Source organism: Vulpes vulpes, chromosome 16 (genome assembly GCF_048418805.1).
Source record: "Vulpes vulpes isolate BD-2025 chromosome 16, VulVul3, whole genome shotgun sequence".
NCBI lineage: Eukaryota > Metazoa > Chordata > Mammalia > Carnivora > Canidae > Vulpes > Vulpes vulpes.
Window position 1 is genome coordinate 8,427,773 of NC_132795.1, and position 24,210 is coordinate 8,451,982.

A 24,210-nucleotide genomic window follows, 5' to 3' on the forward strand; every position below is an offset into this window, starting at 1 on the left:
AAAATGTAGCCCTTAACAAAATTTAAAAAATAAAAAAAAATAAAAAATAAATTTAGCCCTTAAATTGTTTTAATTTCAATCCTCTTGAAATGACTGGATCTGATAAATTCTTTTTGTGCATAACCATGATCTTCAACTAATGAAGTCAATTCAGTTCAGATTTCATAATTGCTCATAATCCCCAGTCACCGCCTAAGGAAACATCCAAATGACAACTTCACCACCTCCCCACACACAGACATGTGCATCTTTTCGTTCTTGACATTTTGAGTTGTTCTAAATTCTGGGAGAGCCCCATCGCCACGGCATTTCCACGGAGAAACAGGGCACGGTTCGAAGTGAGGATTTGTTCTGTCTCGAAACATACATGCCATCCCACAAATCCTGGGTTTCCTAAGGGGTTTCTGGGGTAGAGGAAAGAACCCGCTACTTATTAAAGGTAGGCTTCCTCTCAGAAAAAAAAAAAAAAAAAAAAAACGAAGAAAGGAGGCTGCCTTGTGCATGCTGCAGCCTCTTGGGACTGTGTCCTTGAAACAAAATCAGAAGAGGTGCAAGCAAAAAGACTTTTTGATCAATTTTTTAAAACACAACTTTGTCAAGGTGTAATTTACGCACCATAAAACTTCACCCATGTGAAGTGTACAACTCCATGATTTTTAGTCGCTTTACCAATTTGTGCAGTTACCATCACAATCTAGTTTTAGAACATTTATTTTCATCCCCCACCCCACCCCCCAGTAAGACTTCTGCCCATTTACAGTCCATTCCTGGGCCCTGCTCCAGCCCCCTATGAATTTAGTTTCTATCTCTTGTCACACTTCCCTCTCCAAACCTACAGGAGAAAAAGAAACCCAAGGATCTATCTACTAAACCCAAGTATATGGTAGGATGCTACTTACTACTGTAGAGCCCACCCTGTCCAAAGAGTCCCCAGCATTCTTAAGAACTGCAAGGGCGTCTGGGATCCCAGGCATTATCAGCTGAGTTAGAACAGAGTCAGTGAGGTCTTCAATATTTAATTATCTCTCCAGTTGGAGATAATAGACTTACAGAGTTACCAGGGATTTTGATAATAAAAGAATACCAAAGCAAGCCCTGTTATCTTAACTGAGGAAATGTCTCTGTGTGCAAAGTAAAGAAAAATAACCAAAAATTTCAAGTAAAAGGGTAAACTTCCAAACAGTCCCACAAAATTCAGTTAAATGTTTTCGTATTTTTGCTTATAATTTATAAGAGATACACGGTTTCCTCAAACAAATTATTTTTCAGTAAGATTGAAATATAAAAGCTTCTTCTGAAATGTAGGGCGGTCCTTTTTCCCCCAAGCTCTCATATGCATGTTATTCTAATGTATTTTGAGTACAGTAAATATATCAAACTCTCATGCTTTTTGTTGACAAAATATTTGTCTAACCACTTATTTCCTTCCCCCAGAATCTATGTATTTTAAGAAAGCTTTAGCTTTGGGTTTATCTTGCTTACAGCCTGATTTCCAGGTATCCTTCCCTCTGGCTTCCCAGAACTTTACTAGGAATTTTACAAGGGGCCTTTTTATAGTTGAAAGAGAAAACTCCTTTGTCAAATGATGATGAGAAAAATTAAAAAAAAAAAAAAAAAAAAGAAACCTCTAGCCCAGACAGGACTCTAAATTTGGGGAAATCCATGGCACTCTCTCAACTTGAAATGTTGGTCACCAAGATTACTCATGAAGTTATTTTACACTGTTTGTAAGAACCGATATTTGCTGTGTTTGTTTTTTTTTTTTTTAATCTGTGCGTTAACAAAAACAAATGTTAGTTTTGTGTCTTTGATGTGTTGGGCATTTTATAGACCATAGAGTTCTTTACCCGGTGGCAGTTACCGGAGGTGGAACTTTTGGAGAAAACAAGTACTTGCAGAAATAAACATTTTGCCAGTAGCTTTCATAGGTTCTCAAAGCAAACAAGAGGTCGGTACCACTAACACGACTGGAGGGCAGAGCTTTGAGTTGGGGTCTCTTGGGGCTTGGGGAAGAAAACTGTAGAGTCCTCTTTTTGAAGATCTTTTAAAGCAAGTGTGACTTGGTCTGAAAACAGTCTGATGTGATGAGTTGCTAAATGCTAGAGTCTTTCAGCTCTGCCTTTAGAGGGAAAGAGGGAGAAACTTTAAATGGGAACCTTCCACATTCTAGGAATACATAACAATTGAAATATAAGGTTGGGGGGGGTGGTTGGCAGCAGGGGCCGGGGGAAGGGCATTCACTCTGTGATGAAACTGATGTCTACCCCCCAAAAATGCCAAATCAAAGCGAGGAAGGGACTCCGGGAAGGAAGGCTGTAAATGGCCTTAGCTTTGGGGGAGCCCAACGAGATCTGTCTCCAGGTGTGACGGGCCCGGGGAACGGGGGCAGCGACTTGCAGCCCTTTCTCCCCCGCAGCCCGTCCAACTTGGCAGCGCTGAGGTCGTCCACGACTGACTGCACTTCGAGTGGAAACAGGCGCCCCAGCCGCAGCCAAGACGGGCTTCCCTGCACATTTTGAAAAGCAAACTGCTCCTTTGTCTTTTTGCAAAAAAAAAAAAAAAAAAAAAAAAGCCTCCCCTGAATTTCTCCCAGACCGTCCCGGCCCCCCGGAGAACTTAGTGGAAACTCATGGAAGATGCTTTAGTGGCAGCTCCTTGAACGCTGGCTTCCTCCCGCGCTCCCCAGCCGCCGGCCGGGTGCAGGGGTGCAGGAGTCCAGGGGGTGCGGGGGTGCAAGGGTGCAGGAGTCCAGGATGCAAGGCTGCAGGGGTGCAAGGGTGCAGGAGTCCAGGGGTGCAAGGGTGCAGGAGTCCAGGGGTGCAAGGCTGCAGGGGTGCAAGGGTGCAGGAGTCCAGGGGTGCAAGGCTGCAGGGGTGCAAGGGTGCAGGAGGTGCGGGGATGCAGGGGCGCGGGGGTGAAGGGGGTGCAGGGGTGCGGGGGGTCCTGGACGCGGCGCCGCGGCCGCGAGGAAAGGGAGTCCCAAGTCGTGCACTTTGGAGGGAAGCGGCGAACCGGAGGAGGGCCAGCCCCGTCCCTGCAGCTGCACGGAGGTGGCCCTGGACGGCCTTGCCTCCCCGCGAAGTACGCCCCAGCGAGCACACCTTTTCCTTTCCAGAGGTGATGCGATTCCTCCTCACCCCCCCCCACCCCGCTGCAGCCCCCAGGAAAAGAGGGGGGGTAAGCGGGGCCCCCGCGCGCCCGGCCCCTCCCCTTCCTCGCCGCCTACCCCTTCCAGCCGCTTCCCATCCCTCCCCCTCCAGCCCCGAGAAAGTTTGACGACCGCAAAGGAAACCGAAAAAAAAGTTGTCGGGCCCGGGTCCTGGCGGGCGATCAGCATCTCTTTTGTTCGCGGCGAACCCACAGCCCCCCTGACGTCACTCGGGGCCCGGGCCAATGGGCGCGCGGTCGGCGGCGGCGGCGGCGGCGGCGGCGGCCGGGGGGGGGGGGGGGGGGGGCGGGGGCAGGGGGGCGGGGGCCGGGCGTCCCTCCTCCGCGGCGCCCCGGGCCTGGCGGGGGGCGGGAGGGGACCGTCCCATATAAGCCCGGGCGCCCCGGGCTCGGCCGCCCGCGCCGGCTGCGCTCTGCAGGGGGAGGAGGGCAGCGCCGCCGCCTCCCGTCCCGCCCTCTGCTCGCCCCCCGGCCCGCCCGGCCCCTGCGCCCTCGGCGGCCCCGCAGGGAGCCCCCCGCGCCCCGCCCCGCCCCCCGCAGCTCGCACGCGGAGCCCGGCTCGGCGGCCTCTCGCCCGCTGCTGAGCGCGTGTCCGCGCGGCGCTCGCGATGCTCGGGGCTCCGGGGGCCCGGCTGCGGCTGCGGCTGCTGCTGCTGCTCGCGGTGCCCGCCCTGGGGGCCGCGCTGCGCCCGGCGGGGGCCGCCCGGGGCCGGCGGCAGGCGCAGCAGATCGTGCAGCCCCAGGGCCCCGCGGCCGGCGGCCAGAGCAAGCGTGAGTACCGCCGCGCGCCGCCCGCCCCTCGCGCCCAAGTTTGCAGCGCGCGTGGGCGAGAGCGCGTGGGAGCCGGGGCGGCCTTTGCATGCTCCCTGCGGGCGGGACCCCTCGGTCCGTGCGCTCCGGGCTCCCTTTGTTACTGAATAACTGAGCAGTTTTGAACTGGGAATGGGGGGAGAGGGGGCCCTAGGTGGCTGTGGGGCTGCCAACCAACTTGAGAGCGCTTTGGGGGCCCCTCAGGCCCCTTCTCCAAGGACACGGATGGGAACAACTTTCCCAGCTTTGCAGAGACACACCCTCCCCTAGCCTGGGCTAACGGAAACTGCACAAAGTCCTTCTTGACTTACCCCACCCCACCCCACCCCAAAAGCATTGAAGGTCCTTGCATATTTTAAAAGGAGATTGCAGGTATCTGCTTTCCAAAATGTTCCCATTCCTTTGATGTAGCCCCCTGGCCAGATGGAAATGACATCACTGTAGAACATTTAGCTAAGTTAAAAGACGAGGGAGGGTGGGGTGGGCGGAAGGAATACCTAAATATCCACGTGTGCAGATTGTGGTTAACTCTTCGGGGAGCTAATTTCTTATATTTTTTTTGTGGAATATTGTCATCAGGATACTAATTCTGATGTTCTGATGAGTGAGTTATTTTTCTGTGTTTGTTGCTCAGTGTCATCCATTTAGTTGTGCAAGAAAATTCCATACTTGGGAAGAAAGGGGGGATGCAGATGGAGTAACTTTTTTTCTTGAATCCTTTATAGCTGGCTGTTACGACAATGGGAAACACTATCAGATAAACCAACAATGGGAGCGCACCTACCTGGGAAATGCCTTGGTTTGTACCTGTTACGGAGGGAGCCGAGGCTTTAACTGCGAGAGTAAACCTGAACGTAAGTGGGGGGGGAGCCTGGCAGTTGGAATCCTTTAGTATATGGGGAACTGGTACCTGTTAATTAAACTTAGCATTGGTAATAAAAATACACACACCTTTTCCCCAGTACAATTTTCTGTCTTTTCCTCTTTAAAAAGTGTTAAGAACCGCTTCCGTTTGCCTTTCACAGGTTACTTCTACCTTTAAAACAAAAGAACCCGTGTATCCCAAAGTAGTCCCTAGAGTCTCCTTTTTGTTTTATTCTCCCAAAGTTGTTGATGAGAAAACGGAAGGTTTTGTGTTCCCCGTCCAAAAAAAAAAAAAAAACAAACTTATAAAATTTTAATTTATTAGAAAGGAATTTCAGATTTTCAACTGTAAGGTTATGGGCCAGGAAACTCTCTGGGCACTATATTATAAAGTGATTTGCCAGCTACCAAAAAACCACTAACCACTTGCTTCAAAGTTCTCATTCTTTTATGACCATTGTCCTGTTTCTGGTTAATCATGGCAACTCCTACAGAGGAGCACTGGTGAGGCTGACATGGAAATAGTAGGATTAAGAAATGACAGTGCCTGGTGGGAGGTGGGGCTCTTCACATTGTTTGCTTTTCCGTGGACCTTGGGTTGGCTGGCTGAGTCAGAGATCGGAATCTGGAGCCTTCCTTCACAATCCAGCAGCTTTTTCCTAAGGGCCTGAGAAGCCTCTACAATAGAAGTTAATTTACGGAAAATTGGGAGAACTGGTCAAAATTCAAACGCTGAGGCTTCATTAAAGCCTGGGGTACAATCTAGATCTCCCATTTAAATGTTTTCACATTCTTCGGTTGTACCATGCTACTCAGGGTGGAAGAGTGAGTGTTTCTCTGGATGGGATTAGTGGAATAGAAATGCTTTCACATACGTGAGGCCCACGTGGACTTTCCTTCTCTCCTCAGCTGAAGAGACTTGCTTTGACAAGTACACGGGGAACACCTACCGCGTGGGTGACACTTATGAGCGCCCTAAGGACTCCATGATCTGGGACTGTACGTGCATCGGAGCTGGGCGTGGAAGAATTAGCTGCACCATTGCAAGTAAGAAGGATATTCCGTAAAATGACGCTAAAATATCATTTATGTCAAGTAAGAAAGACATTCCATAAAGACGCTCAAATATCATATATGTGAATTTCTCCAGTACCATCATTGTCGCTTTCTGTTACGCATGACTGGTTTACCCCCCCCGCCCCCCTCACCGTGACCAGTTGCTCTGATGTGGTCACCCGGCTGGTTCCGGGGCTTCTGGAAGGTGGCTCTGTGCCCAGGTGGAAATGGTGTTGAGCCTGTGTGGAGTTACGAGTACCAACGGGATCTCTTGAGTTCCATTTCAGTTAAGACATACTTAGAGGAATTGTCCATTTTATATTACCTGGGCATCTTCAAGCCAGCCTGATGAAGTGATCATCCTCAGTGATTAGGAAGATGGTCACAAAGAGTGAATTAGCCACCGTGGGGTGTGCTCTTCTTGCTTGTGAGGCAGAGACCTCTTGCATCTCACAGATGCAGTCTGGTGTCTTTGTGACCTATAGTTTTTACCCAGGAAGCAAATCTCTCTATTCCCAAAGGTAGGATGGAGTGATTAGCCTACTAGTGTTTCCAGAGACCTTTGGGGACTGTGTTGACTCTCATCAGTTCTAGTTTAGCCAAGGCAGTCTTTCCACTATGACTCACCGGGTTACCAACAGGCTCCATTAAAGTATTCCGTTTGTTTAATCCATCCTTTAAGTATAAGTTGCTTGAAAGGCTTCTCTCCAAAAGAACAAAGCAGTCCCTTGTGAACAGACCCAATCAGCTTTTCCCATATTTAACATTAGGGTTTATTCAAGTTTGTTGGCAGTCTTAAGACTCAGTGGTCCACAGCATTTATAGTCGAGGGGACATTCAGCCTTTGGATGTGCCACTATGCCTAACAGCTTGGAAGGGTACCCATATTGCCTTACTTGCGAGGTATATACGTCTACTTGATTTGTGCCAATATGACATATTTGTCTTCGGGTAAAATGGGGGCTCTCCCACTCCTGAAAGCTGGACAGCTATGCCCAATGTGTGTGGCTTTGTCATTCAGTCGGGCTCACCCTGCTGTGTGTGTGTGGAGGTCATGCCTGCCAGCCTTTCTTTTCTGCTCTAGGATCAATTTCCTGTGATCTCTGTGAGGAACCAGGATTTATGACCTCTTTTCTTGCCATTCAGTTTTCTGTGTGATTTCCCATCATGCTTAAATTAAGACATTTAATTGAGTAACCCAAAGTGGCCAGATCTGTTAAGTTTTCCCCTACTTCTGATGGGCAAGGTGTTCTCTGTGTCCTTACTTTGGCTAACCTAAATACCTACCCAAATGGGATATGAAATCTTCTCCTCTCCTCTCCTCTCCTTTTTCTCTCTTTCTTTTAATATTCTCTCTCTCTCTCTAACATTTGCCTTTTGTCTTGAACAGACCGGTGCCATGAAGGTGGTCAGTCCTACAAGATCGGTGACACCTGGAGGAGACCACATGAGACTGGTGGTTACATGTTAGAGTGTGTCTGTCTTGGTAATGGGAAAGGAGAATGGACCTGCAAGCCCATAGGTGTGTGACTCTGAGGGATGAATGAGATGTGGGGAGGCAGAGTCAAAATGTTGGGTTAAGTGAAAACCCATGGGGACCCGGGATCTGAATGTCAATTCAAAAAAGAATGAAATGGAAATTTCATTTCAAATACTGAAATACTTTATAATCTGTGGTCCTGAAGGAGCCAGATCAGAAAGTGCAAATCATTGATAAAAGTCTTAATTTTGTTTCAAAAGCACAAGATAGAATTGAAAGGTTTAGGAAAAAGTCATTTCTTTGGTTTAATATTTGGTCTCAGAGTTCTCCTTGGCCAAGTTGTAAATTAGTTAAAAGGAAAAGAATGGCACTTTTGACACATTCCTATATTGGAGCAGGCTGGGCTGAAACAATATTGTGTGTGCTCTATCACACCTTGGTAGTTTGGTTTTTTTTTTTTTTTTCAAAATAAACATTTTTGAGCTTCTTTTGACCTCAATCTTCAGTTGAACTCTATAAATACAAATCTAAGTTTCTGCCTATAAATTTCACTGTTTACTTCTTATTCGTGAATTCAGGGGCTTTTGTTTTGCTTTGTGTTATAGTTGTTTTTGCAGGAATCAAATTTTAAACAACTTTCTCATCTTTTTTTTTTAACCCATTCATAATTAAGATTGGAATTGTGCATAGTTTCCCACAGATGAACACATATCTAGATCGTTTTCACCGAAATACTGGTGTGAACAGTGGTGCTAGCTGAGTATATGCAGTCCATGTACTTATTAGGAGAATAGAATTTCTGTCTGCCAGCTGGGCTTGAGCTTTCTTTCGCTTTGGTTACTTACTGTGTGCTTAGTTACAGGGCGTGCCCTTCTTTTTGAACAGAGTGCCACTTAAAAAAAATGTGGCTGGATTTTTGCTTACACAATATACTTTAAATTACAAGGAGACTGCACAATTCAAAATAACCCTTTTTTCCCCCTGTTTTTCATCCAAATTTCCCTACAGCGGAGAAATGTTTTGATCACGCTGCTGGGACTTCCTACGTTGTTGGAGAGACCTGGGAAAAGCCGTATCAAGGCTGGATGATGGTGGATTGTACTTGTCTGGGAGAAGGCAGTGGACGTATCACCTGTACTTCTAGAAGTATGTTTTAACTCTTTATGCTCAAGATGAGGCCAGGTATTGTTTTCTGGATTCCTAGAGAGAGTTGTAATATGATGTCACTTGGAGCACACCCAGTATACCAGGATGCTTTGGTAACATTTGGATGTCCCCAGTCAACTTATTCTGCTTCTTCAAAGAAAAGGAAAGAGTTTAATAAGGTCTTAGGCAATCAGCTACTAAGAAGGAACCCGAGTAGTCATTTAAATGCCAACTGTGCTATGGACTTGAAGATCAGTTGCAAGTGTTTAAATTATCACTGAGATATTTTCCAAGTATTAAGAGCAAAGAAATCGTTAAAATAACATGCAAACACCTCTTTGGGCATGTAGATACTATTGACCTAGACTGGAGGAAAATTCTAAAGTTTTAGGTTTCCTTCTATGTTTGAAGTTTATTTATTTTTTAAAGATTTTCTTTATTTATTCATGAGAGACACACAGAGATAGAGAGGGAGGGAAAGAGGGAGGCAGAGACACGCCCTGGGCCAAAGGCAGGCGCTAAACCGCTGAGCCACCCAGGGTTCCCCTCTTTCTATGTTTGAAGTTTAAATAGGGCATATTCATCAGCAAAATTGAGGAAAATAAAAAGTACTTATAGGTTAAAATTGTGTGTCTACCTGGGGTTCAGGACAGTGTTTCTTACCCAAAGCTCCTAAGTGGGCTTCTTAGTGCCATAAAGAAGCTGGCCTCTGGCACACACGACTCCTCCTTCCAAGATTGCCTTGGGGATTCAAGGCTCCTTTCTTTTATACCTTTCAAACAAATAGCAACCGTAGAATTGATTGAAGCAAAACCGTCATTAACAGTTGGTGTTATTAATAAATCTTAAATCTAAAATATATTGAAACCTATTTTCTTTCTTTATCTGGCTTAAAGTATTTAACCGTCTTCACATGCTCATCACCCAAATTTGAATTCTTTGCTAATAAAAAATAAGTCTTTGACGGAAAGTGATAATAATTCTGACAGTCTTTCCCAGAAACTTGCTGGTTCATTAGATCTTTTGCATTTAAAATGGTATTATGATCGTCAGACTTTCAAGACCTTGGTGGCGATGACTCAAACCCTCATCTATTATTTAAAGCTCTTCTAATAACAAGTTTGGGATAAGTTCCTCAAAGAAAAGCCGTTTATTCCATGAAGTTTTATAAGTCCTCCACTTTGTACAGAATGGTATAGGAACACAAAACTGAATTGGACAGTAGCCCAGCCTCCGAAGAGCACTTAGTAAGTAGGTCAGGGAGATGAGAAAGGCTTATACATATTCATCTTCTACAGAGCACAAAATTAAGGACTTCAAGACGAATACTGAGAATAGTGCTATGGGGGTTTTAGGGAAGACAGTCCTTTTAGCTGGGATTTGGGGAAAGGCTGTATGTAACCAGCCCGTCTTCATCCAGACCTCCGTTCTGGTGGTAGATCCACGTGTCTGGGTATTTGTATGGACTTATATCAACGGTCTGATTGTTTTCTCTCACCCAGTGAGATGACTTTCTGATTCTGATGCAAATAAGATCCTCTCTTCTCTCTGGATAGCATATGGGCAAAACTGGATTATTACTGAAACAATCTACTCACCGTATGATTGAACACATAGGCTGATGGCAATTCAGTCACAAATTACAAAATGCCACTTTTTCCATGGAGGGTTAATGCCAAGCAATTCAAAAGAAACCATTTGATTGGTGATTTTAAATCCATGTGTGCTGGGGGAGGAGGGAAAGAGAACATTTTAGTCAAAGTTGGTAGTCCCCTGAATTTTCTTACATAACAAATGAAGAGGCAGATGCTGCTGTCTTTTTAGCTTCTTTGGGGCAAGTGGGGGAGACCTTTTGAACCTTACTCTCCTCTCTATTGTTTATTAATCTCTGAAGAAAGTTCCCTCTTGGAAGGCCGGTCATATACAGTAATTACAGGGAGAAAGCAGAGAGAGCCTGGGAAGGAAAGAGAGGGAAGAACAGAAAGCCAGAGAATGAACTTGATCAAAGGACCAATGTGAAAACAATTTTTTAAAAAATTAATGAGAGATGACGAAAAAGTATTTTGGCAAACAGGGAAGCGGAACAAGACTAAATCATGCAAAATCACACGTCTCTCTTTCTGCTGTAACAAACCAAATCCCATCTTTCAGGAGGTCGATGCCAGTGGTCGCCAGAGCTGGGTATAAACATTTCATCGCCAAAGATTAGCTCACTGAACTTTCAGTGACTGCACTCTTTTTTGGGGGGTTGACTCTGGAGCTTTTTTTCAGGTTGACCTGATTTGCATATTTAAATGCTTCCTTTCTGACACAGACAGATGCAATGATCAGGACACCAGGACGTCCTACAGAATCGGAGATACCTGGAGCAAGAAGGATAACCGGGGGAACCTGCTTCAGTGCATTTGTACCGGCAACGGCAGAGGGGAGTGGAAGTGTGAAAGGCACGCGTCTCTGCAGACCACTTCCACTGGTGAGCATGGAACCAGCAGGGCCCGAATCGGGAAGGCATTCCAAAAAAATATTTCAGCAACTCTATCTTTCCTTTGACGTGCCATATGAGGATGAGTTGCAGGGTTTCTGCTAATAATCTGAGTTCGTTTACAGATTGTTAGTCATTAAGACTTTGTCTAATGTCAGGTTTTAAATATAAATAAAAATGAAATAACAATCTTAGTGGGGGGGAGAAAGGCAGTGTTAGCCCCAAGAGATTAAACTGACCTTTAAGGAAATGCTAATATTATAAAAGCTACACAACTGATGTATAGATATATATACACATACACATCCCCACGCCTGTGCATTTTTAATACCTGAAGTGCATTTTAATGGAAACGGAAGAGTTATGATAAGTTACATGACTATTTGATTCTTCTGCTAGAACAAGGGGAAAAAAAGTACAGTTGTTCTTTTTCAAAATGGAATATATTTCCTTGTCCTGACATTCAGCTTTCTTTGTAGCAGAAACAATCCTTTATGTGTGGTTTCCATGCTCCAGCAAAACTTTGTTGCATTCCATAAAATAATGCACAATCATTTTCTTCATGTATTGGCATTCACAATTCCAGAAATTCACAAGAGGCCTAGAGATGAGAATAAATGACACAATGTCTAAGGATTTAAAAAGAGAGAGAGAGAAGTTTTCATTATTTCTAGTATGAGAATGAGATCTTTGCATTGTAGCTTGCTTTGGAAGAGTCTGAAAGACAGAAATACGACGATTGAGGGTGTGTGCTTGTTACATTCTTAATAATTTCTCAAGTTTTCACTGAATAACGTACTAGCCATTGTTGCTTAGCCTTTTATCAATGAGTCATTAGGCTAAAAATATTTATGCTTTGTTTAGATTTTCCTCCTTTTGATGAGTTTTCATCTTGTTCTGAGCACTTCTGAAGGTGAACAAGATTAGATTCGGTGGTATCTTTGAGTTATGTGATTATTATCAGTGAAATTACTGTTAACCAAAAAAAGAAAGAAAAAAAAACCAATTACAAAGATCAGTCTCCTGAAATAGTTTAAATTAAGACTGTAGTTGGGATTTAATGGGGGTAAAGATTCAATAAATGTCTATTTTTATTAATCTTATGAATATTATAGAGAAAATGTTCTGTTCAAAAAAGTTTGAGAAACATTGGGTTGAACAAAATGGAACCTCTTTCTGTAGGATCTTTTTCTTTTGCATTGTGGCTCTTCAGTGGAGTACATAAATACAGATGACGTCTCCCTAGCGTGTGTGACCATGGGACCCACTGTCTGACATGTCTTTGGGTTCTAGTGTTGAGCAGCACTTAGGGAGACGCCGATTTCAGTCTGCAGTTATTCTGGCATCAGTTCTCCCTGGCCTTTGGGAGAACAGATTTCTAAAAGTTTTTTTTTTAAAAAAAAGAACAACATATTCTGTTGTTGTCTTACTCTGAAAGGAAAGCTGTGTTAAGAGGATGGATTGGTTTTAGAAACACACACAAATCCCCAAATGATCCGGAGGAGAAACAAAATGTGGAAGGAGGGGCAACTTCTAGAAAATTCCCAAGGTGTTCTCTGATGAGCTCAGAGGCACACAGATGACCATGGGGGGGACTTCTCAAAAACAACATCAGGAAGAGAAATGCCCAATGCTATTGAACTTACGAAAGCTGCTAAGAGAGCAAGGGTGAGGCAGACCGTCTCAGGACAAGGGAGGGGCATGAAGACAGCACAGGGTACGTGAGGGAATGAGGAGATGAGGCCATGGCAAGGGAGGAAGGGGACCGTGAGCTTCCTGGCGTGAGTAGGAATTGTTGAGGGCATCTGCTCTGTTGAGTGGCGGGATAGTGCCTGCGATGTAGAAATACAATCCCAGTAGCTGCAGATAAGCTGGGAGATGGAGACCATCTGGAGGACTCTTACAGAGTATTTCCTAGGCTGCATGTAGAAGCTTCTGCAGAAAGGAAGAGGCATTTCCTTCCAGTTGCAGGTCAGTAACGCGGTGGATTTCAGAGCGATCTGTGTGGGACCCTGAAGATCCCTAGTCTGGAAGGTAGTTGTTGTCTCTTATCCAGCATTGTGACTGTCCCTTCTCATGCCCTCAGGATCTGGCCCCTTCACAGATGTCCGGACGGCCATTTACCAGCCCCAGCCTCACCCGCAGCCGGCTCCCTATGGTCACTGCGTCACGGACAGTGGCGTGGTTTACTCTGTGGGGATGCAGTGGCTGAAGACACAAGGAAATAAGCAAATGCTTTGCACTTGCCTGGGCAATGGAGTCAGCTGCCAAGAGACAGGTCTGCATTATCTTTTCAAAAAACAGTGCTGATAACTTTTTGTTATTTAATTTTTGGAAGGCAATACATTGATTTACAGGAAAAAAAAAAGGTAAAACAATAAAACAAGCTTATAATCTATAGAAAAGCTTATAATCTTACCACCCTGTGATAGCAACCAGGTTGGCATTTCATATATTTTCTTCCAATCTTTTTAATCTATGTATTTTCTTTCCCCTACTGGGGATTCAACTGCTATGTATTATCTTTATTTGTCTAAAATGTTGTTACAAGAGAGTTGCTTTCTGAATAGCAAATCAGCCTTAGTTTAGACTCTAAATCGCACGTTTCTGGAGCTTCTCGATGGAAGCTTCTCTCAACAACCTGATGCGTTTTTCTCTGGGCTGCCAAGTGGTAGTAACGATAGCAGTAACAATCGATGCACTTAACTTTTCCCCTAGAATAACCTCGTGTATTAATGATGAAGGCACCCACAGAGTCATATACACCCCTCCAGTATACTCTGAGCAGCATTCTTAGTCAACCTGTATTCATATACCTTTACAAACGGGGAAACTGAGGCATGGCAGCAGAGATGGCAACAAAAGACATGGACAGAACTCAAGCATCCCTCCATCTGCAAAAGACCGGTTTCCTGAGTAACACATATTTTTTAAAGATTTTATTTATTCATGAGAGACAGAGAGAGGCAGAGACACAGGCAGAGGGAGAAGCAGGCTCCATGCAGGGAGCCTAATGCGGGACTCGATCCCAGGACCGCGGGATCAACTCAACCACTGAGCCACTCAGGTGCCCCTCAAAGTGACACATTTTGACTGACGTTAACTAGGTGATTATCTCTACTGGCAGCTTGAGGGCACAAGCTCAGTCTCAAGCTAGAAATAAGCAGCTACTGGTAGGAGATAAGTGCAGCCTTATTTACCGAGACCCTTTTGGTTTTGCTTGTAGCCGTCACCCAAACTTACGGTGGCAATTCAAACGGGGAACCCTGTGTCTTACCATTCACCTACAACGGCAGGACTTTCTACTCTTGCACCACAGAAGGGCGGCAGGATGGACATCTGTGGTGCAGCACAACTTCCAATTACGAGCAAGACCAGAAATACTCCTTCTGTACAGACCATACTGGTGAGTCTCCCAAGGGCAACACACAGCAGAGAAAAAAAGTCATTTCTCATCCCTACTTTCATTTGCCAGCCTTCTAGCCATTAATCTTGAGGCTGCAGAAGAAGTAGCACTTTTGTTTGACCTGGACCCAAGAGGCACGAAGCCGACTTGGCCGCCCAAGATCCTTCCATGTTCCCCAGGACCCTTGGGAAGTGACACCAAGGGGGAAGCCCTCTAGTTCAATTATTTTAGACGTGTTGGGATCACGATGTGATTAAAGATACGGGTGTATTAAAGTCCGTAGGCAATCCCGCAGGGCTAAAGAACACACAGGGTGGATCCCTGAGTGCTTTTGCTTCTCTTCTGGTTAAAACTATGTTTTATTCAAAGCAACCATTTGATCTTTTCTTTCCTGGCTGGGAAAATGAGAGTGAGATTGGATTTAAATCTCTTTTGAAGGTGAAGGTGAATACGCCAAGGAAGCTTGCAACTCTATTATCAGGCCTCCTTTATTCTGAGGCAGACTCCCTGTGAATTAGCTTCAGAAACCTGGCTCACTTGGAACCTTCCTGTAGATATGCCCCGCTGTACTCTGAGAGGCTCAGTTGTGTAATATTTTCCTTCCTATTTGTGTACTACCCTGGGCAGTTTTGGTTCAGACTCGAGGTGGAAATTCCAATGGTGCCTTGTGCCACTTCCCCTTCCTGTACAACAACCACAACTACACGGACTGTACTTCTGAGGGCAGGAGAGACAACATGAAGTGGTGCGGAACCACGCCGAACTACGATGCTGACCAGAAGTTTGGATTTTGCCCCATGGCCGGTAAGATGAAACCCCGTGGGCCATCCAATTATGGAGTTAGACAAAAGAATAGAGTCCAATTTACTCCCATTTCACCCATTAAGGGTTTAATTTTCAGACAGCACAAAACTTCATAAGATATATGCACAGAATTATATGTTACATACAATTAATATATACTATACAATTACTTATATGATTGTAAAATCCTTTTGATATAATTTAACACCCAAAAATATGTAAATACATTAAGAAGAATACTTTTTAAAACATCTGGAAATGCAGATTTTTCGCAGGTTTGTCGTTTGTAAGGAGCACACAACTGAGTAGCTTAAAACATTCCGTGTGCAACTGCTGCAGACACGGACCTGCAATATTCACACACAACTGTGGTTCACTCAGAATCAGCTCTATCACTTAGGAAATACCAAAATAGCCAAAACTATGTTTTCTGTTAAGTATGGGATCTTTTCTCATTTAGAGAGATCAAGTTGGTACAAATGGGGAAAGGGGAGTCCATACCTTTTGTTTTCAAGTTTCAAGAACCCCGTAGATTACATTTGATCTTTGACTTGTAGAACCAAGAACCCACGAACTATGCATCATCAGGTGTACGTATAAGGCAGTGAAACCCAAGAATACTACTTAAACTCACTTTCATTTCTTTCAACATTTCATTCTCAAGAGAGAAGGTTGGATTTAGAAGAAAGCCATGCTTTAGCTATGTGTTCTATACCCGAACACAGAGTTTCCCTCTGGGATAGAATAAACTGGAACTAGAAAAAGTTATGGAGCAGTAGTCAACATCGGTCTTCTAGAACAATGCAGACCCGTTGTGTGAACTTGTAGGTATTATCGTGCTTTAACATCCCCCAACCTTTCCTGCAACAATTCCCTACCACCTACTTCCCCTTTGGATTGAGTTTGCTCTCTGGGACTCAAAGCTCTACACAGGCCCAGGATAGCACTGAGACTTCTTTGAGGCACACCAGACTGCTTTCACAGTGAGAGTTCTTAGGATAACCACGCTGGACCCATGACACCGCATATGTTTTTAGACCCTGTATCATTTTCCCATCCATTTCTATCCAGCCCATGAGGAAATCTGCACAACCAATGAAGGGGTCATGTATCGCATTGGAGATCAGTGGGACAAACAGCACGATATGGGCCACATGATGAGGTGCACATGCGTTGGGAATGGTCGTGGAGAATGGACTTGTGTTGCCTACTCCCAGCTCCGAGGTATGCTTGCTTATTAATGAGAACATTTGATAGAAACAGGAGCACAGAGAGGACCAAGTTTGTATGCGGAAACTTGTAGTTTACCAAGAGCAGGAGAGGAACTGTGCAGGGCCACACCATCGGTCTCCTGTGCAGGATAAACCTCTCATATTAGGCAGCCAGTGGAGAAAAGCTGGCAGAGCAATTCTAGAATTCTGAAGCATCCCAGGATGTGAGTACTTACACTGAGCTGAGAAGATGACTCCAAAGGCACAAGGATCTGATCCTTTTAGCTTCTAGATATGTCATTGGAGTCACGTCAAGGAAAGATTGGATAGTTTCTGTAAAGAAAATAGACTTTGCTGGGTTTTTAAAAATATTTTATTTGAGAAAGTGAGAGAAGACTAGTAGGGGAAGGGCAGAGGGAGAGGAAGAAACAGGCTCCCCGCTGAGCTGGGTCCCAGGACCCTGAGATCATGATCTGAGCTGAAGGCAGACACTTAACCCATTGAGCCACCCAGGTGCCCTGACACTTTGCTGTTCTAAAATCAGATCCTTGCAGATCCAAACTGAAGGTGACAGAGAGACCTATTTCTTTTGCTCAACTCAAATGTTTTCCTTTGGATCCTGGTCTATGATAGAGGGATGGCGATTTATTAAAACCATTTTAGTACTTCTGTTTCTTTGATTTGAAAACCAAGATTTAGGTAGAACTCTGAGCTAATAAATATTTCGTGTAACTGATATGTTGACCTTGGCCTGAACTCGTTCTCCTTTTGTGGGTAACACACTGCAGGAGTAATCATAATTCCGCATGATATTGCAGAAGTGAAAGGAACCCTAGAAAGACATACAGACCAACTCTTCACTTTCCAAATGAAGGAACTGAGACCCAAATGGGGAAAGTAATTTCTCAGGATCTCTCAGAGAGTTAGGAGCAGAGTTGGCCTAATTTTCTTTTTAATTTCACAAATGCCATAGATGTTATATTATTTCCCAAATCCAAGTATCCCCCCACCCCACCTGTTACAGAAATCAGACCATGACACTGTGCTGGGTGCTTCCTAAGTATATTTGATCTTTATCCCTATTTCTCAGAGCAAGCAGAGATCTGAAGGACGTTATCATCTAAGCAAGAACTTTTCCAAAAGTAAAACGCACATTTATTAAAAAATTACCTTTCCACGGGAAGGTATATTTTACCACATTCTGGTAGTTGTATATACTTTGGCCTCTGATATTTAAGTTTGTAAGAAAGAGCTTATGTGATAAAGAATTATTTTTTCCAAAAATTGTATTCCTGACCAAACTTTGAAAAAGTGCTCATTCTATGCTGGTAGAAAAGTTATTTCAGTGGGAGGTGTTGATAATTTGGTGAAAAAAACTGTACACTTTGAGAAGCTTGGTATTTTGGGGGTGCCTGGGTGGCTCAGTTGGTTAAGTGTCCACTCGGGTCATAATCTCAGGGTCCTGAGATCGAGCCCAGTTCCACACTCAGTGTGGAGTCCACTTGAGATTCTCTCTCTCTCCCTCTGCCCCTCCCCCAGCTTGCACAAGCTCTCTCCCTCTCTCTCTAATAAATAAATAAATCTTTATTTGAGAAAGAGAGCACACACACCAGGTGGAGGAAGGTACGGAGGGAGAGGGAAGAGCAGACTCCATGCTAGGCAGGGAGCCCAATGTGGGGCTCAATCCCAGGTCTCCAAGATCATAACCTGAGCCAGAGGCAGATGCTTAATGGACTGAGCCACTCAGGCCCCCTAAATAAATCTTAAAAAAAAAAAAAAAAGCATGGCATTTTTAAATTTCATTGCAAAACTTAAGAAAGTTCTCCACCATCCCACTGTTTCCTAAACAGATCAGTGCATTGTTGATGACATCACGTACAATGTGAACGACACATTCCACAAGCGTCATGAAGAGGGGCACATGCTGAATTGTACCTGCTTTGGTCAGGGCCGGGGCAGATGGAAGTGCGATCCCATTGGTAATTAACTCTCGGGTCTAGATGGTTTTGGTTGTTGGGACTCGTTAACAAGTTTCAGATGAGGAGAGCGATTTCATATTATTACATCACTGAAGTTGACTTTGATCAGTGGCTTGTGGAGAGCTTGGTAAAATCTTTTCCCTAATCATGACCCAGTATATCAACTTGATGTTGTCACTGAGTTTGGTAACCCATGCAGGTTTATTTTAATGGAATAGAATTAGTTCTTTGGTTCTGAATCATAAAGAGAATCCGTGTTATGAAAGAGAACTTTCCTTTGCTGACTGTGCAGATGCTCATGCCAGTAAATACCTCCTTCCAAATACTTTATTTTTCTTGGCTGCCCTTTATAATAGGTCTAAGCAAATAGCGAAGGTTGAGCCTTGACAGAGCTGCATGGCCAGCTTTAAGGTAACCCATTAATATTCCTTTACCAAAGGAGACCTGTTGCTCACTAAGAAAACAAACCCATCAGATGAGTTTGTTTGACCTGAGATGATCAAAGCTGATACAGAAGCCGGAGAGCTCTTTTCAGAAACTGCTCAGCAAGTATTCATAGTCAAAGTCTAGTTCATCCATTTACATGTAAACTGGAGTCCTTCAAAATTTAAAGAGGTGTTTAAAGTGATATTTTGTTCTTACTATTCAAGCGGCGAGTTGCATTAATGTAGGCAAAATAATATCTAATTTAGTTTTCTCAAACTGCCATTCAGAATGTCAGTATGTACTGAAATCTAAATCATACGATTTTTGTTTAGAAATAACTGTCTTTTTAGAAAACTAAGCATTTCTTCCACTGGGTGCTTTTTTTTTTTCTTTTGTATATTTTTTTATTGGAGTTCGATTTGCCAACGTATTTTTTTTTCTTTACTAATTGTCTTGTAAGGTGAAAGATATGAACAAAATATTTAGTAACCACATATATTTGTAAGGACAAATAAATTGTAAGTTTCCAATAAACTAATATGCTAGCTCCAGCACACTGAAATTCAGTTTGTAGCTCTGAGTCTTCAATGCTGCTTCTTTTACTTTGTATTTTAGACCAATGCCAGGATTCAGAAACCCGAACATTTTATCAAATTGGAGACTCATGGGAGAAGTATGTGCATGGTGTCCGGTACCAGTGCTACTGCTATGGCCGTGGCATTGGGGAGTGGCATTGCCAGCCTTTGCAGACCTATCCAGGTAAGTAGCTGTGTTGGTGCAAACCGAGAACTTCCAACTGAGTTGTGAAAACAGGGCAGCATCAGTGTTTTTAACACTCTGACACCTGTATTGGCTTCCTCTCTCTTTCCCATCTTTTGCTCTTATCACAATCTAAGAATCTGATATTTGACTAAAATGATTTTCCTTTCTCCCCAGTCAAGTAAAATATGTATAAGGCGGTGAAAATGTGCTGGTGTGTCAGTTTGTTTCTGAACACTGTAGAGCATTCCGTTAAGTTAAAACGCTCCAACTAATTTGATCTCCTGTCTGCACATAGAAATAGAAACCATGCTGGGAGCTACACTGGGAGCGAAGGGTTGGGGTTTTATGTTATGACTCTCAACAGAGAGATTGCATGGGGGGATGATATGAAATACAGTATAGGGTATGTGGGTTCGCTGTGTGTGTTCGCTCAACATTTCATCCAGGGCCTCTTTGTGTCAAAATTTTCATTTGTTTGATCAATTGGAGTCTAGAACAAAGTATTCTGGGTCAAGAGTTGAGTAATTTAGTCAATTTTCTGCCCACGCAGTTCAAATACGCCCAAATGTTTATTGCTGGGGATTTTTTAGGTCACAGGACATAATGAATGCCTAGCTGTAGGTGTGATTAACTCATTTTAGAAAAAGAAAACAAGTTTTTAAATTTAATTATAATAAGACATGGTGAATTGGGAAGCTCTCATCTTTAGTACCGGTTATTTGAGCAGCTACCGAGGTGCGGAGCCTCCTAGATTTCTGTTAACCTTAGGCTTGAAATAGGGCCCAGATTCAGAAACCAAAAGAAGTTTTCAGAATGTCAGAATCTGCCTATGACAGAAATTAAGGTTAAGTAAACTAAACCCTTCCATAGTGTAGTCAGAGATTCACTATCGTAGAGAATCAGATACGGAACAATTTGGCCAAAGGTAGAGTTTGCCAAGACGTGGGTCCGGGCTGTCCGTGTGCTGTGAAAGAGATCCATGTCAAGCTCCACTCATCGTGTTCCCATTTGTAAAATGAGGAGATGAAAGCCCATTGCCTTTAAAGGTCTTTCTAGCACTAACAATCTAACGATCTCTGATCCTAAATACTAACCACCCAGATACACCCTTTCAACAAACTTGGAAGAAACCTGGTTCTCCCCAACCCTCAGGTACTGGTAGGGCTGTCAGAGGTGACTTTGCCTTCACAGGCTCACAGCACAAGTTCACCTGGCTCTTAAGTTGTATTTCATGGCAGATTTGGGTGGAGAAATCACTTAATATAATTATTTTTGTTTAATAATTTTTTAAAAATCTGATTGCAGAAATACCTTAAGTTCAGAAATTACATAATTGTTATTTTTCTTTAGTGAGGCAACTAAATGATAGAAACATCTAAAGAAATGCTCCCTGGTTTCTATGTTAATGATTGTTACTGGTGTGGCAACTTGTTGAAAATCATCCTCCATGATTTAGAGGGAAATTTTTTTTCTCTTAACACGAGCCTTTTCACAAAGCGGCTCTCTGGGAGCATTTAGGTGGACATGATGGGGTGAAATCTGGATGGGAAGGAAGCCTTCTGCTTTGGGGTTTTACAAGTCGACTTTGTTCCTACTATTTAAAAAGGGTAAGCGGAATGCCCAGTGAATATAGAGGAGGAGATTTGGAGAGGGGGACGGTGTTTGCCCTCAGCACACGGTTGGGTGCTTATCTCCATGCCTGGTTTGCTTAATGGTTCATGCCTAGCACATGGGGCTTTATGGGTGTGGAAAGAATGAAGGCGCCACAGATTACCGGTAGACTGCCTCTGAGCCTTGCCCTGTTTGCTCCTCCTACAGAGGATTTGGTGGAGTTGTTCAAACTGAGAGTAGATAAGAGGCATTTGGTTTGTCAATAAACAGCTAGGAAAGCACAGATCTCAGCAAATAAAATAGAGAAAAAGAGGACTGAGTCGCAAACTCATAAATATTTAACTTCCCCAGGGTCATCGGTACTGGAAATGATTCCTTTCAGCCTTATTTTAAACTGATTTTAAAAGTATACACATTGCGTCATGTTTCTACTTAGCTGTTTTATGGTTAGTCTGACCATACTGAATAAGAGAGGGAGTCCGGTTTTTACAATGGTAATTGCTAGCGTAGACCAGTTGGGTTCATTTTTGTTTTATCACATCTAATTGATGTCAGTGATGTCAGAATTTTCAGATTTCCTGTCTTCAGATCATATGTAGATGAAGGTAGAGTGGTAATCAGAATTTAGTTGACCTTACACATGATGGACACGGTCGCTTTACTTTCTGAACAAAAATATACTAAATGCATGAAATCCACACTACTGTTCTGTGCAGTTCCCTTAAGGAACTGGGCTATGGTTCAAGCGTGACTTTCAAAACCTACAATTTTGAACCAGTGCTTAAAGTTTTAGAAAGAAAAGAAACTTCTGTAGTTTTGCTCCATCGTGGAGGTAAAAACCAATGAGTCGCCTTTTCCTTTTGCCACCCTCCTCTTCGTGGACCAAGGGAACATGATTATGGCTAAAGATGGGCAGTAGAGGACATTTGTATTGCCTTCCTGAAACTTGATAGATATTTTACCGTCATAACCTTTTGCTTTTAATTACACGCTGGTTTTTTGTTTTGGGGGTTTTTTTTTAGAGCAGTTTTAGGTTCCCAGCAAAATTGAAAGGAAGGTACAGAGCTTTCCCATAGAGCTCCTGCTCCCACACATGCACAACCTCCCCATTACCCACATTCCCCACCACACTGGTGCATGTGTCACCATCGATAAACCTGCGTCGACACCGTCTTCACCCAATGTCTGTGGTTGACATTAAGATCTCTCTCGTTGTACATTCTGTAGCATTGTAAACTTTTCCTTCCCTCAAAATTATGATTGCCAAACTACATAAAATACACATCAGGTGTCTCTTTCCTTAAGGAAAAAAAAAATTAATTGGATTTCAATTTGCCAACATAGGTCATATCACCCAGTGCTCATCCAGTCAAGTGCCCCCCTCAGTGCTCATTCCCCCAGTCACCCCAACCCCGAGTCCACCTCCCTTTCCACCACCCCTTGTTCATTTTCCCAGAGTTAGGAGTCTCTCATGTTCTGTCTTCCTCTCTGATATCCCACTCATCTTCGCTCCTTTCCCCTTTATTCCCTTTCACAATTTTTTATATTCCCTGAATGAATGAAACCATATAATATTTGTCCTTCTCTGATGGACTTACTTCACTCAGCATAATACCCTCCAGTTCCATCCATGTTGAAGCAAATGGTGGGTATTTGTCGTTTCTAATGGCTGAGGAATATTCCATTGTATACATAAACCACAGCTTCTTTATCCATTCATCTTTCAATGGACACCGAGGCTCCTTCCTTAAGGAAATTATAGTAGGACTTCTTTAGAGGATCATATTTAAACAACTTTATGCCAGTAATCATAAATAATTTATTGATGTTCACAGAAGTCACATCTCCAACATTTAACTCCATTATTTGTCTTATTTATTGAAATTTATTAAAAAACTTATTTATCTTTGTAAGGATCTTCATGAACAAGAAGACTAAGTTAAAAAGTCACATGCAACTAACTTATGCCAATTGATTAAAACAAACATCCAACCATGTTCTGCGAAATATACACTGCTTTAGAATGGAAAACTGAGAATTTTATCTGTGGATTTTGGTATTCACGTGACTTTGAAATATGTACATTAAATGGAATTAAGATCCAGAGAATATTTGTTAGTCTTCAACCACTTTGAATTATTCCCAGTGTGGAAGTGAGTTTATTATTTTAAAACTTCTGAGTCTACAGAGACATGCAAGTTATGTATTTGTTCTACTTATAGAAAGCCTTGTTTTTAAAGAGAATTCAACAGCAAAGATAATAATTAAGTTTGAAAATCCCCTTTTATTTTTTCCTATGAGCTTTCAGAAAACTTAAATCTGTTAACAGTCTGGTGAAATGCCTTATGAAACTTGCAAAATGTGGCTTTTTTTGATAGAGTAGCAGCAGTTAGAGATTCTTGGAAAGGTTATGACAGGGAACTTTATTTTATTTCTAATAAGTAGACCATTGATTGACATTGTAAAAAAGACAGTGTTTAGGAAAAAGACGCTGTTCTGTTCTGCAAGCTTAAATGCTATTTCATTATTATCTCTTTTTTCATTATTATCTTAAATGGCATCTACACTATTAAGAAATTAATTCTGCTTCCCTTATATGTTTTTTTTTTTTTAAAGAAGAACCAAAACCATACTTTAAATTTTGTTGGAAACAGTCATACATATTGAGTTGTGGAAATACTGAATTTAGTATATACTGCAAAATGCCATTTCAGTTGGTAACTGCTGAAAAGAAAAAAGTTGATCTCTTAATAATTTGAGCACTCTGTAGTAGGATTTTGGAATACAGTTATTTAGTAAAACTGGAACTAAAACTTTTCCTCTAATAGGATGCGTAGGCTGATAAATAAAACTGAGTCTTGCGGCGTCTGGCTGGCTGAGTCAGAAGAGTGTGCAACTCTTGATCTTGCCCAAGGTCATGAGTTCAAGCCCCATGTTGGGTGTAGAGAGCCCCACGTTGGTTAAATTTGAAAAAGGAAAGAAAGAAAGAAAACTGAGCCTATAAT

General features: G+C 43.1%; 1 protein-coding gene across 12 annotated transcripts in view; it reads left to right on the forward strand.

The window, feature by feature from the left end:
* The first annotated feature begins 3,558 nt into the window (after positions 1–3,558).
* FN1 (fibronectin 1) overlaps positions 3,559–24,210 on the forward strand; it is a 66,678-nt gene continuing 46,026 nt past the window's right edge. For all 12 annotated transcript variants that reach the window (XM_026002033.2, XM_072742987.1, XM_072742992.1 and 9 more), the window contains exons 1-12: positions 3,559–3,939; positions 4,704–4,832; positions 5,752–5,889; positions 7,289–7,420; positions 8,387–8,524; positions 10,839–10,997; positions 13,093–13,284; positions 14,233–14,412; positions 15,040–15,216; positions 16,288–16,440; positions 18,278–18,406; positions 19,448–19,591. In XM_026002033.2, coding sequence (XP_025857818.2) covers positions 3,777–3,939; positions 4,704–4,832; positions 5,752–5,889; positions 7,289–7,420; positions 8,387–8,524; positions 10,839–10,997; positions 13,093–13,284; positions 14,233–14,412; positions 15,040–15,216; positions 16,288–16,440; positions 18,278–18,406; positions 19,448–19,591 — 1,834 coding nt within the window. In that variant the 5' untranslated portion in view covers positions 3,559–3,776. The remainder of the gene's footprint in view (positions 3,940–4,703; positions 4,833–5,751; positions 5,890–7,288; positions 7,421–8,386; positions 8,525–10,838; positions 10,998–13,092; positions 13,285–14,232; positions 14,413–15,039; positions 15,217–16,287; positions 16,441–18,277; positions 18,407–19,447; positions 19,592–24,210) is intronic.